The following is a 14661-nucleotide window of genomic DNA, read 5'->3' as shown; positions in this document are numbered from 1 at the left end:
TCTAATACTCACATTGTCTTTTCTTTTAGGAAACTAACAGAGAGCTGCATTATGTACAGGTACAAACAATATGACCTCTATATAAAAGACTTCTTAACGAGCAATGCCTATCACACATTGGTGCATATTATACATGAGGATGGTAAAACACGTATATTGGTATGTTTTTTATACATTCAGTGGGTTAATGTTTGCCCAAGTAGAAAAGTAGTTAAACTTTTATCCATTCTTAAAGCATAAAAATATATTTTTGTACATATTCTGCAATCTAAGAGTACATTATATAGAGTTAAAAATGTGAGGACTTTCAGCATGATCCTAAAATGTTTTTTTTAAGTATAATTGAATTATGGATATTCTGTAATTTATAATAATAATAAAAAAGAGAAATCATTACAAATAGCCTCTGTTTCCAAATAAAAGAACAACTTACAAAAATAGTGTTATATATATATATTTAGATTTCCAGCTTTTTTTGAGACCGTGATATATATATTTTTACTGCATTCCTCATATTCAATGTCCCTGTTGGATATTTCCAACACTAAGTGCTTTATCATGCACTGAAATTCCAGTGTAAAAGTCCAAAACATATGCCATTTTCTCAGTTCCCAGCTGTCCCATGTGGATGATTTAGTTACTGGCCTTTCCGATTCAGTTTCTATGTATTTAACAGACAGGTTTACCAAAATACTCTGAAATCCATGTTGATCTTCAGTTTGCGGCAGGGCATCATCTGAATGATCCCGAGGTGGATATTTTTATGGCTCTCCATCGGCAGGGGGTGGCTGGCATAGCTTGTACAACCTACCAGAAATCATACAATACATGTGGGTTTAATGTGCATAAGGAACACTCGAAACATAATTCATTAAAGATAACCAAATGGTATTAAAACGACCTAATGAAGCATTTTACTAAACATAAATACAACCATGTGTATCTAAAAAACATATATATATATATATATATATATATATATATACACATACATATATAAACCAGCTATCCACTACTCCTGCTCAAATGATTGGATTAATAGTACTTTAATATATGTGTATGGGGTCCCCTTCAATATGACTAAAAAATCTTTTATGATATGTATGAATCTATCTGAAGATTGTTTTACACACCTGTCATATCTTATTAGAAATGAAAATAAAATGTCAAACACTCCCCAATCCCCACCCATTTAAATGGGGGTGTCCTGTGACATCAGCGGGAACACACACTGACGACGACCAGCGGGAACGTCAGCTCTCCCCCGGCAGGTAGTCCTGGCCTCGTCACGCAAGGGTAGCCTCTAGGTAGCCAGAGCCCAAAAGTTTCCAGGTATGCTGATTAGCTTAACATAATTTGCTGTGGAATTCGGGTCTTGAAGGAAAACTCTAATAACTAGAGGTGGGCAAAACCCAGGACTGAGTGCGGTCTTGCTGGGGTTGCAGGTGGGAGCGGGCGGTCAGACACTGTACCTGCGGGTCCCGGTAATCCTGCAAGGCTGTCTTCTCGCTGCTCCCTTACAGTGTTTCCTCTCTTGCTCCGCCCAGGAAGAAAACGGAGTCACATGATGTGACGTCACTTCCCGTGACTCCGCCTTGTTCCTGGGCGGAGCAAGAGAAGAGACGCTGTGAGGGAGCAACTCGAGGGCAGCCTTGTGGGACTGCGCGGGAAATCTGCAGTTCAGGTAAGGAGGTGGGCTTGATTGGCCACAAATGTGGCGGGAGCGGGTGGGATTGGCCACAAATGTGGCGAGAGGGGGCGGGATTGGCCACAAATGTGACGGGAGCGGGCGGGAGTGGAACACCCACATTGCGGGAGCGGGTGGGATTGGGCAAAAAATCAGCGGGAGCGGGATTAAAAAAAGCAGTCCCGCGCAGGGTTCTACTTCCCACTGAGTGTTATCCTTGTGCCATTACAGACGTGTCCATGTTTATTTTGTTACATCACACTCCACCAGTGCTGAATCTTTATTTGGCTGAATGGATTGTCCTGTTTTTGTAGGACATGCTTCCTTTACTACAATGCATATGTTTACCCAAAAACTTTTCCTTAACTACAGAGCTTTGCCCATCATTTTGTCCAACAAACCTTGTACATGCTTAATGTTTATAATACTGTTTATAATTATGTGCAGAGGGTATAAATGGTACAGTTCACATAGTTTAGATGTTTGTTTCTTTCATTTGGGGTTTCTTTTCAATTCAGGTTAAAAAAAACCAAACATTGACGTTTGCAGTAACAAAAATATCTCATATATCCTTAGACAAATATGAACCTGTAATATATTCATTCTTACTATTAGTCAGTTTTTTCTACACAGCAGCTGGCGCTGCTGTTGATATGCCTGCTGTTTTATTACATTGTTGTTTTCCATTTGTTTAAAAAATATATTGAGATACTGCACATTTATTACATATAATACAATAGTCTATATACCATTGTCTTCAATATTTCATAAAGACCAACATAATCACAAAAGAGGCTGAATCTTTCTGGAAAAAAAGGAAAAACATGGTTCATATCTTCTAAAGGAAATTCTGGGTTCGATGTATCAGATTTCCTTGTAATATGATTTATTTTCGGTTTGTCTTAACACTGTTCTTCGGTCTCATACCGTACCTTGGAGCAGAGGCTGGGGTTCTGTCCCTCACGCCAAGATTCTTTGCTGTATTTTGAACCCTTGCTCCCTATAACAGACGGAAGGGAAAAAGAAGAAAATGTAAAATGTGTAAGTTTGTAAAACCTATTTTAATCATGTAGTCGAAAACCAAGTAAACCTTTTTGACAGATTCTGAATTGAGAAAACCATTTTCCCCACATTTAGCATAACATTAACATCACATCAAAGTGTATTAGACAGCTGAGCGTATAAGCATTACGCTCGCACAAAGGACGTGTTTGCAAAGGTGTATTAAACATAAAACATGCCCGGCTTATAGTAGTAAATTTGCTACCGTTTGTGCCAATTGACCAGGACAAGTAACTAGAAATTATTGTTAGATTAATATACCTCAAGTCACTCGAATGACAAGCGAATTGGAAACAAATGCTAAAAATGTAAAGAATGGCATGCCACAAAGAGCAGCGTGAATTATTTTTAAATCAGTAGCTATTATAGCTCTATTGCAATGTAGAGGAAAATGAGTATTTAATATGTAAACACTTTTACACAGGTTTATTTAGTATGCAGAATTGCGAAATGTATTATTTTGGGAAAAATGGCTGAATTAATACCTTTGGGATAATGGGTTCCCTAAGCCTGATGCACTGTACATATTTAGTTTTAGAATTAAATGGTATGTTTCATGGTAAAACAATAGGTTAAGCTTCAGTCAATCCTTTATACAATCCACTTCCCAGGGAACATATTTAGTCCTAAAAATCGGGGGAGACTAGCAGAGAAATGGAAGTGCAAATGGCTTATTTAAAATAATACATGGTAAAAAAAATGTGCTATATTTTAACCATCACTGGTGGAGATACTTTATATGTTACGGTCAGACATGGTAAAGAGCCCAGCATCCCTACCCTAAACACCAATGCATAGGAAAAAGAGACAATATGCCTTTTTAAATAAGGTTAAATTCTGGCTAAATGGGGTGGAAACATGAAGGGCTCATCTTGGTGGATAAACATGATGAGCTGTCAAGTTAATACGTGTTCTGAATATTATGGTCCTTTTTTTTTTTAATCCATTCAGCTTCCATGAGTGATGTGCCAGACCACAAAATGTTCTTTGACTTTACTGGAAGGACTTTGCCATACAATGAAACTATAGGATCCTTTAGAAGGTCTTGTTTCTACATCAGGCCCTTTATTTTCTACGAACTTGATAAACATGTATCTAGAGAATAGCTATTAACCAAAACAAATATTTATCACACCGATGAACTCTTAGTGACTACAAAACCATTTTGTCAAATATATTCTGCAGCTCTTTAATTAAGCTGCTGTAGGTTGCTTCAATCATATAAGTACCTGAAATAAATAAAATATTTAGTATGATTTGTAGGAAAAATAAATACAAAAAATAATTAAAGTCCTTAGTTTTGGGGTGAAATGACACTTTCTCAATTAATCAGCTCTCCAGTAATAGCAATCAAATCACAATAATAAATTATTTTCTTCCTGAATATTCAATGATTGCAGGGATTTAAACAAGCACTCCGTTGTTGCTTTGAAGTAATTTGGTTTGTGCATTCGAATCCAATAGCTTGAATCACATTCTAATAAAATTCATACAATTATACAAAAAGCATTTTTAGCATTCCAAAGATTTATGCCTTAGGATTACTTTGCTTAAAAAAAAAAAGATCAAGCCAAGACTATTGATTAAGCCATCAGTGCTAACAGATATTGCCAAAACTACATTCATGACATGTCCATTTCAATAAATGCTGATGCCAATAAACTTTTTTTTTCGTGAACCGGTTTCCTTCCATTTATTTCAAATTTCTAATTACATTTCCATGCCTGGATAGCACTTGAACTGTAATAAAAGGGGTGCAATGAGTATGATGACAAATGTTTAAACCACGCCTGGCAATGGCTAGGAAGATCAGAATGCAGTTAACTGTAACACATGGAAAAAAATACTATACTGAAAGGGTAAACTGAAAGTTTCCCTGCAATGGTAGAGGTTAATACAGTAAAGGGATTTAAACATGCATGGGGTAGGCATATGGCTATCCCGAATCTAGGTGTTTGGGTTTACATCAGGAAAAACGGGCAGACTAGATGGGCCGAACGGTTCCTCTCTTCTGAAAAATTCTACATTACCATGGTCAAAATGCATTAAAAAAGAGGAGGAATGAACTATGTTTACGCAATACTAAGAAAAAATTGTAAAATGTAAATTATGAGCTTTTGTAATATAAAATGAGATATAATTCTGAGATTAGGTTACCTGTTTTCTCATGACATCAGTTGCTTGCATGATGTAACGTGGAGGTAGGCCATGACTTCGAGCAAGAATAAGAGCTTGTTCGAGGGTAACACCCAGTGTGGACCTACAAAGGAGGAAAACCACAGCCATCAGTGCAAAAAGGCAGTCGGCAATGTCAGTGGTTTATGGTGTAAATAGCACAGATATACTGTATGGACACTATCCTGGTACTTCAATCAAACGACTCTATACCACTATGACGGTTCCTCACACAGGATTTGTGTTGTATGGTGCTGTTCCACCTTCTCTGCCTTTATCATTAAATATCATTCCTAGTTCTGCTTGATACTCAAAGCCTTCCTTGAAATATGTTTGGCCTTATTGAAAAAGTTGGCTCCATTTATAATTTTTGGGGAATAGTTAACGGTCATCTGAAACAGTTTCAGGCACTGAGAGGTTGTTGATGCAGAAACTGAACAAAACTCTTAAAAGATTCTGGCTTAACATGCCTGAAGATTCAATTAATGTTTTGTTCAACACCACCTTGGATATCAACCTGGTTGTCCAGTCTCACAGTGCTTGCAATAAATTAAGTAAAGGAGTCATTTTAATCCTGCGATGGACTCATCTTTTTTTATGAGGGTTTATTCCAGCAGCAGTCATCCTTCCATCTATTTTTACTTGGAAAATCCATATTATAGTAATTGGAGGAGGGCAGAAGAAAAAGGCATTATACGTTTATCACATTTGATTGAATCTATCCTTCCATATAAATCATCACAGTGGGGTGGATTTTACTACCAGTTAAAATGAATTACTGAATTTGATGTTGTTCTTAAAACCATTGGTGAATCTGTAGCTATGGTTGTGGTACATATGTACTCCAGTCTAGCCCTAAGGGGGATTAATTCCCAGACATGCCTATAGAAAGGGTGCTAATCGTACCCCGTGTCATTATAGGCTTTCATAAATAAAGTTTTAGGTTCCCCATAATGAGGTTGGCACACAAACAGAGTCATTACTAACAGCATGTGAGCATCTCAACAGCCGTACAATGGGTTGAAGAAGAATGTCCTCATTAGTGTCTGTAATGAAGGCTCTGCAGTACTTCAGCCAAAAAAACACAAATCAGCAAATAATCAGGTGAGATGTATAGTTGGTATTACACTTTATCACATTTTATGGAAAACTAAGTAGACGGAAATCAATACCCCTCTCCATTTTTGCACAGGTCATGCAATTTTCCACCGTTCATCTCACTCCTCCATGGTAATATTCGTCCATTATGCCCAACATTACTAATTAACTATCAAACAAATAATTCAGATAATAATTCAAGTTCCGATGTACAGCTGATCGGCTTGTCTGGGAGAAAATATATTACTAAAAGCAAAAAACAAAGCCTTGCCGCGTGAAATATTATTTGAAGCTGGCTGATTCAGCAATTCCCTATAATCCAGTATTCCCTGGCTACTAAAAAGTGTGCCCTGATCCACGTTTTGCACTTTGGAAACCTGATTCAAAAAGAATATTAATTAATAGTTTTATCACAGTTGTGCAGCAACAGAGAAGCAAAACATCAAAAGAAATTATCTTGCTCACAAATATACGATCCCTGGATACTCTCCTGCACTGTAGCTTCCTTTGGCCGGCTTACCCTTGCTTTGAATGCTGTACAGGGAGCCTGACCAGAGATCTGAAGTAAGAGAACCACCTCTCTCTCCCTGCTACTAATGCCTCTTGCTATACAACCCAGCACCCTGCTTGCTTTTTCCAACGTTTTATTACATCTCCAAAAATATGTTGTAAATATTTCAGATGTAATACACACATATATAGTATGCATTCTTTATTTCAGGCTTATGTTACAATAAAATGTATGTACAGGTAATTGTTAGTATTTACATTTGTAGAATAGGAATCCACTCGTTCACCCCTAGTTTTCTAAAATTAGGGAAAAAATTTATTATACATAATTTAACATTAACTATACAGTACACAATTTTGTCATCTGCAAAAAAAATAATGTTCTTCACTTGTTAACTTTATCTTATTCTTGTGTATTGTTAATTAAATATTTAATGAAATATATCAAACATACATATCTCAGAAGATGCTACACATTATGTAAAAGTAATTACACCAATAATTTTTTTGTATGTAATTTTTATTTAATGAAATAGTGCCACGCTGATGATATCTACAGTACTAAAGGTCAGGTGATTATTAGTTGTACCTAAAGTCATGCATATAACCACATCTCGACCTCCTGCGCATCTTAAGAACTTTATTGCTGAGGTTAAAGCGAGATCAGTGGATTTCTGATTTTTTTTTTTTATTGCCTGCATGTCACAATAACAAATCGATGCAACATAAACCTTACACCCTGTTAACGATCAGAATAAATTACAGCGTATTTAACATCACCTATTTCAAAGAGTGCTGTTTTAGATATAATATCACTGCATCACTTTTGTTCTAATGATTTGAGGTGGAAAACTAATGATCATTTTTTATTAGTGTTAGTTTTACAGTGTTGTTCAGTGGGCCTGACAGATGAAGATAATAAAGGGCGCTATTTAAAACATATGTAACTAATCAATTTAACCATAATGAATGGCATCCATATACTTAGATTTCCATGTGTTTCTATATAATATATATATGGTCCTCTGAGAGCACTGGCTGTAGGCCTTTAACCCCTTCAATCCCAGGGGTTTTTGGTACCTCAAAGCCCAGAGCAATTTTGCCATTTTTGGGGTATGTCGGTTTAGCGATGATTCTCTTTTCCTGTGAATAGTGTACCCATGTAAACTATATATTGTTTTTTCAAGGAGAGATACAGCTTTCGTTTGATACCATAGTTGGATGATTAGCTGAAAATTTAGAATGAGAAATTTAGTAAAAACTAAAGATTAGAAAAATAAGATTAGAAAAATAAACTTTTTTTTTACATTTTCCCTCTGAATCCTCACAAAATTAGGTAAAGTGATGGAAAATCCCCTCCAAGTTTATCAATTCAGGTGTCCTGATTTCAGAAATACCTAATTTATATAGATTTTCCAGACTTTCCCAGCACCAGGGAGCATACTATTAGGTGTACAATTTTGTATCATTTTTATGCCTATGGCTTAACGGGTTTGGGGGTTGTGAACGGGGGCAGGAGGGTTATACTGGCTAGATGTTATGCTAGGGCAATGGGATGTAAGGTTTTTTTAAGAATTTTTCTTATTATCTTTTTTTATATATTTTTTTTTATTTTTTTTATTTTAATTTTTTTTACATTTTTTGTATTTTTTATATTTATTTTTTTTTACACAGTAATGGTTAGAGGTCCTCCTAAGGACCTCCTGAACATGCCAGTGATGTCACAGTGACATCACAGCTCACATTATAATTTTTTTTAGTATTATTTATATTATTATTTTAATGATTTATTTAATATTATTTTTAAATGCCTAACGTTTTTTTTTTTTCAGCTTTTCTGTTACAGGACGGGAGGGGGAGTGAGAGAGATGGTTTCTCACTCCTCTACCCGTGTTCCCCCTGCACCGATCACACTGTGATCTCTATGCAGGTCCTCACAGACCTGCATAGAGATCGCAGCGTCTCTGTGCCTCATCGGAGGGCAGGATATCCCCGCAGGGGATATCCTGTCCTCCGATGACCTTCCGGGTTACGTCAGCAGTGACGCAACCCGGAAGGGAATGCCCGATCGCGCGTTTGAAACTGCGCGATCGGGCAGTTTACCGGTAACAGCTTACCGGCTTTCATGCCGGAAGCTGTTACAGGCGATCGGACAGCAGAAAGCCGGCAAAGCCGGCTTCTGCTGTCAGTGGGGAGTCCAGGCTGTCAAACGACAGCCTGGTCTCCCGTGCAGCGGCAGGGATGTGTCCCTGACGCTGCACGAAGGGCTGGACGTACCGGGACGTCCATAGGGGTTTCTTTGTGGGCGTTTTTTGGACGTCCCGGTACGTCTATAGGGGATTGAAGGGGTTAATCATTTTACATATCTTCTCCAGAGTTGGGTTGTAGGTAACTACCAGAGTGTTTTCCTTTTCTTTATACTGTAGAAGCCTTACCCTTAATTTTTTAGATATAGTTTTTTTTCCCTGTAGCACTTCCTCTGAAATGACTCGTTTAGGTGTTTGTCTCGGTCCTTGATGTCCGAGCTGATAGCTTGGCTGTAGATAACACCTTGTTTTGTGTGATTGGGATGGAAGCTTGTGGAGGTAGCTGTACCTGCCATCGGTGACAGTTATGGCGTCCAGGAAGCTCACACTTTGTTTTAAGAAATTAATTGAGTTTTTTTTTTGATGGGTAGAATGAATTGAAAGATTCATGGACGTTTGAAAGGTTTTCTTCTTCAGTCCATATTATGAAAATGTCATCGATATAACGATAATATTTGGTTTGTGGGGGCGAGTGGCTAGAAATCTCTGTTCTAGGTCGACTATGAAAAGATTAGCGTACTGTGGTGACATTTTAGTGCCCATGGCTGTCCCTGTCATTGGTAGGGAGTTGTTGTTGAAATCGAAATGGTTGTAAGTATAAATTCTATAAGCTTGGCGATCGTTTCATTATCATATTTGCGTGTGACATTGTGGGAGGGGAGGAATTTGATGCCTCAATACCATCTTTATGGGGGATGTTACTATATAAAGACTCCACATCTACATCTTGAAAATTAAAGTACTCAAAGGGAATTTTAAAGACTCCCAGGAAAAAAAAAACATTTGAGATAAAGGAGGGACTTAATGTGGATTCTGGTTTCCTGACACACTACCAGAACTTCATATGAACATTCATCTTAATGTCCAATGCGTGTCTAATTGTTAGAATTGTCTCTGATGTGTTAATGTGTATATTGGTTTTCCTATGTATTTTTTCTGTCCTCTCAACTAGAGCCCTGCGCGGGACTGCTTTTTTAATCCCGCTCCCGCCCGCTCCCTTTGATTTTTTGCCCAATCCCGCGCGCTCCCGCAATGTGGGTGTTCTGCTCCCGCCACATTTGTGGCCAATCCCGCCTGCTCCCGCCACATTTGTGGCCAATTAAGCCCACCTCCTTACCTAAACTGCAGATTTCCCACGCAGTCCCGCAAGGCTGCCCTCGAGTTGCTCCCTCACAGTATCTCTTCTCTTGCTCCACCCAGGAACAAGGCGGGGTCACGGGAAGTGACGTCACATCACGTGACTCCGTTTTGTTCCTGGGCAGAGCAAGAGAGGAGACACTGTAAGGGAGCAGCGAGAAGGCAGCCTTGCGGGACTGCGCAGGATTACCGTTAGTCCAATAAAAAAAGGTATCACTGCATACTCTGCAATTGTTTTGTTGTCGTGTCTACTGGATTAATACGGCTATACATATATATATATATATATATATATATATATATATCTTATATACACATTATAGTGATCCATATTTTTTCTGTATTTTCCACACACCAAATATCTGGACTAGTACACCCGCTTTTCCTAGATTTGTCAGTATTTAGATCTCTCCTTTTATGTCTTAAAAAGCTACTCTACATGCAAGATTTTTGAGGGTTTTTGTAACATAAACCGTACTTTACAGCATTTTGTATAGACATTTGTAGTAAATATACCACATGGCAGGCTCATTGCCACAGACAGCTAAATAAGATCAAAGCTTGCCATTTTTCATGGTGACAGAATGTACTTATATGAATACATTCTGCTGATACTTCACCACAGAAATGTATACATTTACTTTCAGAAATGTTACAAATACAGCATTTTGCTTTCTGTAATCCACTTTTCTGTTTCTTTTTTTTTTAAATTTCTTTAAATGAACTATATGAGCCATTCCTAATAGTCTTCTATTCATCCAAGTACAAATTCAGGCATTGACCAGGAAAAAATGTGCAGGAAAACACAATATACATATGTATGTATTTCTGTTCCACCCATCCTGGCTGATGTAAGAAGCTTTGAATACCAATTGTTATCTGTGTGCAGTGTTTAAATAAGCAAAGCATGTCCTGACTTAAATAAATATGAATATATTTTTAAATCAACCATTTTATAGGCAATAAATAAATATGAATATATTTTTAAACCAACCATTTTATAGGCAAATGGAAATTATTCAACTCTGCAAGTCTTTGTTGCCTAAAAAACTGTAGTTTTTATAAGAGAGTAGGAAAAAGTTGAAGCCAAGAGAAGCACTAACCGTAAGGGAAGTAAGTAGGGATTAAGAGTCAATTAGCTCTGTCCTGAATCCATGGATTAGCAGGAAGCCAAAGAGTTTGGGAGTGGTTGGCAAACTAGAGCGGACTTCCAAGAAACACGAGGCCTTCAATAAGTCATCAAATAACAAAAAAACAGACAAGGGTTTAAAATAAAATATGTCCAAGGGCACCTGGCTCATGCAATGTTTCAAAATGATCTCATAGTTACAGTTGAAGGGTAATGTCTCTGTCAACAAAGGAAATAGAAATGTAATTAATTCAAGGCTCTGTGCCCTTCTAAGAAAGTCAGAAGAGCAGCATCTGGTCGGATGGGGATCATATTTAACCATCCACAGCTAATGACGGGAGTCAGGACTGAGCAGAATTGGGGTAGAGAGATTATCCCAAAAAGAGACAGCCACAGAGTGATTTCTTTGAATTTGTGTTTGATGAAACATAACATACTCGTGACTATGTTATATATACAGTATGCTGGTAATCAGCAATGTACTGTATGTTATACTATATACCGTATTGGCTCGAATATAGGCCGCACTTTTTCCCCCCACTTTAAGTCTTTAAAGTGGGGGTGCGGCCTATATTCGGGGTCTAGCGCCCGACGCCCAGGACATGCAGTCCCGGGCGCCGGGCAGGCAGCGGGGTTAGGATACAGATCCCCCGCAGCGGTGCAGGGGACCTGCATCCTACTCCCCGATACGCTCAGACAGCCTCCCCTGGCACTTCCCACGGGGGGGGGCCGGCACGGGAGGTTGTCTGAGCGTTTTACCTCTACCCCCCCCCCCCGATTTACCGGAGCAGACTCCCGGGTGTCTTGCGGGGCCGGCGGGGGACATCTACGCAATACGCGTATACAACTTTCGGTGCCGGCACATCCGCTGAGTGCCGGCACCGGAAGTTGTATACGCGTATTGCGTAGATGTCCCCCGCCGGCCCCGCAAGACACCCGGGAGTCTGCTCCGGTAAGTCGGGGGGGGCAGAGGAGGACAGTGGCAGCATATTCCGGGGGGGGGGGGAGGACAGTGGCAGCATATCTCGGGGAGGGAAGACAGTGGCAGCATATCTCGGGGGGAGGACAGTGGTAGCATATCTCGGGGGGGGGGGAAGACAGTGGCAGCATATCTCGGGGGGGGACAGTGGTAGCATATCTCGGGGAGGGAGGACAGTGGCAGCATATCTCGGGGGGGGAGACAGAGTGGCAGCATGTTTTTTTGGTGCTTTTAGCACCAAACTTTTAGGGTGCGGCCTATATTCGGGGGCGGCCTATATCCGAGCCAATACGGTATGTTGGTAGGATTATAGGCACCGACTACTTTTATTATCAGCAGCATTGCTGGACATTTTTCTTAACATATCTTTAAAAAGAACCAATTGAAACAATTCATACATTTCATTACAGTGGAAGTTCATATGCCATTAATAAAGTGAAGGAGATAAGCAGAAAGGTCCCCAATGCATGAATCTATAAATGCTCTCCAACCTCTGAAACCTCATTAGCTGGTATGTCCTATTTGCCTTCTCCCACAGGTTTGGGAGACGATGGAGGAGTCAGTGATGGTGGAAAGGTATGATGTCATTTTTGTTGGAATTTACAACTTTAGATTTAGTTAACATATGCATTGCTGTTAATCCATTGCCAAGTACATAGAAAGGGCTTTTTGCGCTCAGGAAGGGCATGAAGAGAGGAAAGAGGACTAATATTAGAATAATATCTACTAATATTAAACATGGCTGATAGTATGAGCCTAATATTAAAATACAATTCTGAAATAATCTACATAGAAGTAATGTATTACTACTTATGAATATGATATTACATTCACTTTATCTTCATTTGACATGCAATTTTAAGACAAGACAGGAGGCTTCCTATTTTGCATTACTTCCTTTACTCCTCACCATAGCAGCAAAGAAAGAGTTAAAGAACAAGTGTGAACAACCAATAGCAACAGACTATAGGTGGTATATAAACCCCTAAACAGTCCCTCTCTTCCTCTTTCTTTGCTGCTCACTGTAGCTGCAGGTCAGTCCCTTCCAGTTTTCAGCGCGTCTACCTTCCGCACCTTCTATTTCCGCCCGGTGTCGTCGGCGTTGATTTATTTAGTTTCGGACATTAAAAATGCAAAATAGGAAGCCTCCTGTCTTGTCTTAAAATTGGGAAATTGGTGCCTGAATAATTATAATTTTAATAAAGACAGGAGGCGAGTATTTTCCCACCCGTTTTTTTCTCCCTCCCTATGTTTGGTGTCTCCGACGGGTGAGTATTCTCAAGATGGGTTTTTTTGGGGGGAGTTGGGGTCTTCCCCTCTCCTTTTACACTGGATTGTGTTGTTGTTATTTTGTACTCCTGTTGATTGGCATGCTCTTGTCTGGGACCTCGCCCTGTCATGTTTTTCTCTTTCTTTCAGCTTGATTTCATTGGAATACCCATGGCTGCACTGCGGGCTAGTTGCCGTGTGTCGTCGCTCTACAGTTGTTCCTGTTCGAATTCCGGTTCCCGTTCCAGTTCGGTTTCTGATCAGAGTTGTTTCCTGTTGGTGGTTGGATTTCCTTGGTTCCGGTTCACAGCGGACGAAAGAGGAAGAGAGGGACTGTTTAGGGGTTTATATACCACCTATAGTCTGTTGCTATTGGTTGTTCACACTTGTTCTTTAACTCTTTCTTTGCTGCTATGGTGAGGAGTAAAGGAAGTAATGCAAAATACTCGCCTCCTGTCTTTATTAAAATTATAATTATTCAGGCACCAAGGCTAGAATAATTTCCCAATTAGTCTCCAAAGAAATAATTACAGCTGGCATAATTAGTATATTTTTTTTTAACATTCTTTATTAATTCATAATTAGCTTTTAAATCTATTTTCCTATGGCCTTAAATATTTCATATCCTTTTTTTCTTACATAAGATTTAGACCTTCAAATGATTATGTGAAGATTTTAATTAATGTGTCCAATCAGTATTGGTAGACTTTGATATGCTGATATGTTTCACGTATATATTCATCTTGGCACAATGAACTGATTTATACATTACGAGATAATCATATGCCAAAAGACAGGGCTATTCCTAACGGCTAGTAATCTACAGTAAGAATAATCTACTACTTGTAAAATAGAACTAGAGATACCAATAATAGACCGTAAATAAAGTTTGTTATAGTGACACAATTAAGCAAAATAACCAAAATAACATTTTGTTGTTATAACCATCATGGAAACACACAAACCTAAACAGGTCCCTCCATATGTTAAGAAATTAAATATTTACATTTCAGCGATTATAAAAATAAGTATGCAATTGCTGGGGAAAACGACTAAAAAGTTACCAACTCTCATGCGGATAGTTCCTTTGCTAAAAAATGGTCTTTTGTCTAACAAAACACAACTCTGTATTGCAATGTGTCTCACTCACATTATAATTTTCAATGATTTACATTATGATTGCTGCTACTAATAATCACTATTTATTATAGCAGCGAAAATTGAACTATTTCTACTCATAACTAATATGACACATTTGTGTTGAGTTACACTGTTTTTGTATTTAAGGTTTTCATAAGATTAAGAGTTG

At 38.6% G+C, this 14661-nt stretch overlaps 1 protein-coding gene across 1 annotated transcript in view; it reads right to left on the bottom strand.

The window, feature by feature from the left end:
- Nucleotides 1-761: 761 nt before the first annotated feature.
- Nucleotides 762-14661, bottom strand: part of LOC149305460 (phosphatidylinositol 3,4,5-trisphosphate-dependent Rac exchanger 2 protein-like) — a 139561-nt gene continuing 125661 nt past the window's right edge. Inside the window, exons 38-40 of the mRNA XM_089477522.1 lie at nt 4907-5009; nt 2620-2687; nt 762-807 (exon numbers count right to left, since the gene is read on the bottom strand). Of these exons, the coding sequence (XP_089333648.1) occupies nt 762-807; nt 2620-2687; nt 4907-5009 (217 nt within the window). The remainder of the gene's footprint in view (nt 808-2619; nt 2688-4906; nt 5010-14661) is intronic.

This window comes from Sceloporus occidentalis, unplaced genomic scaffold (genome assembly GCF_023333645.1).
Source record: "Sceloporus occidentalis isolate IW3139 unplaced genomic scaffold, rSceOcc1.0.p SCAF_11, whole genome shotgun sequence".
NCBI lineage: Eukaryota > Metazoa > Chordata > Lepidosauria > Squamata > Phrynosomatidae > Sceloporus > Sceloporus occidentalis.
The sequence above is the reverse complement of the archived record's forward strand: the minus strand, read 5'-3'. Positions and strand labels throughout refer to the sequence as shown.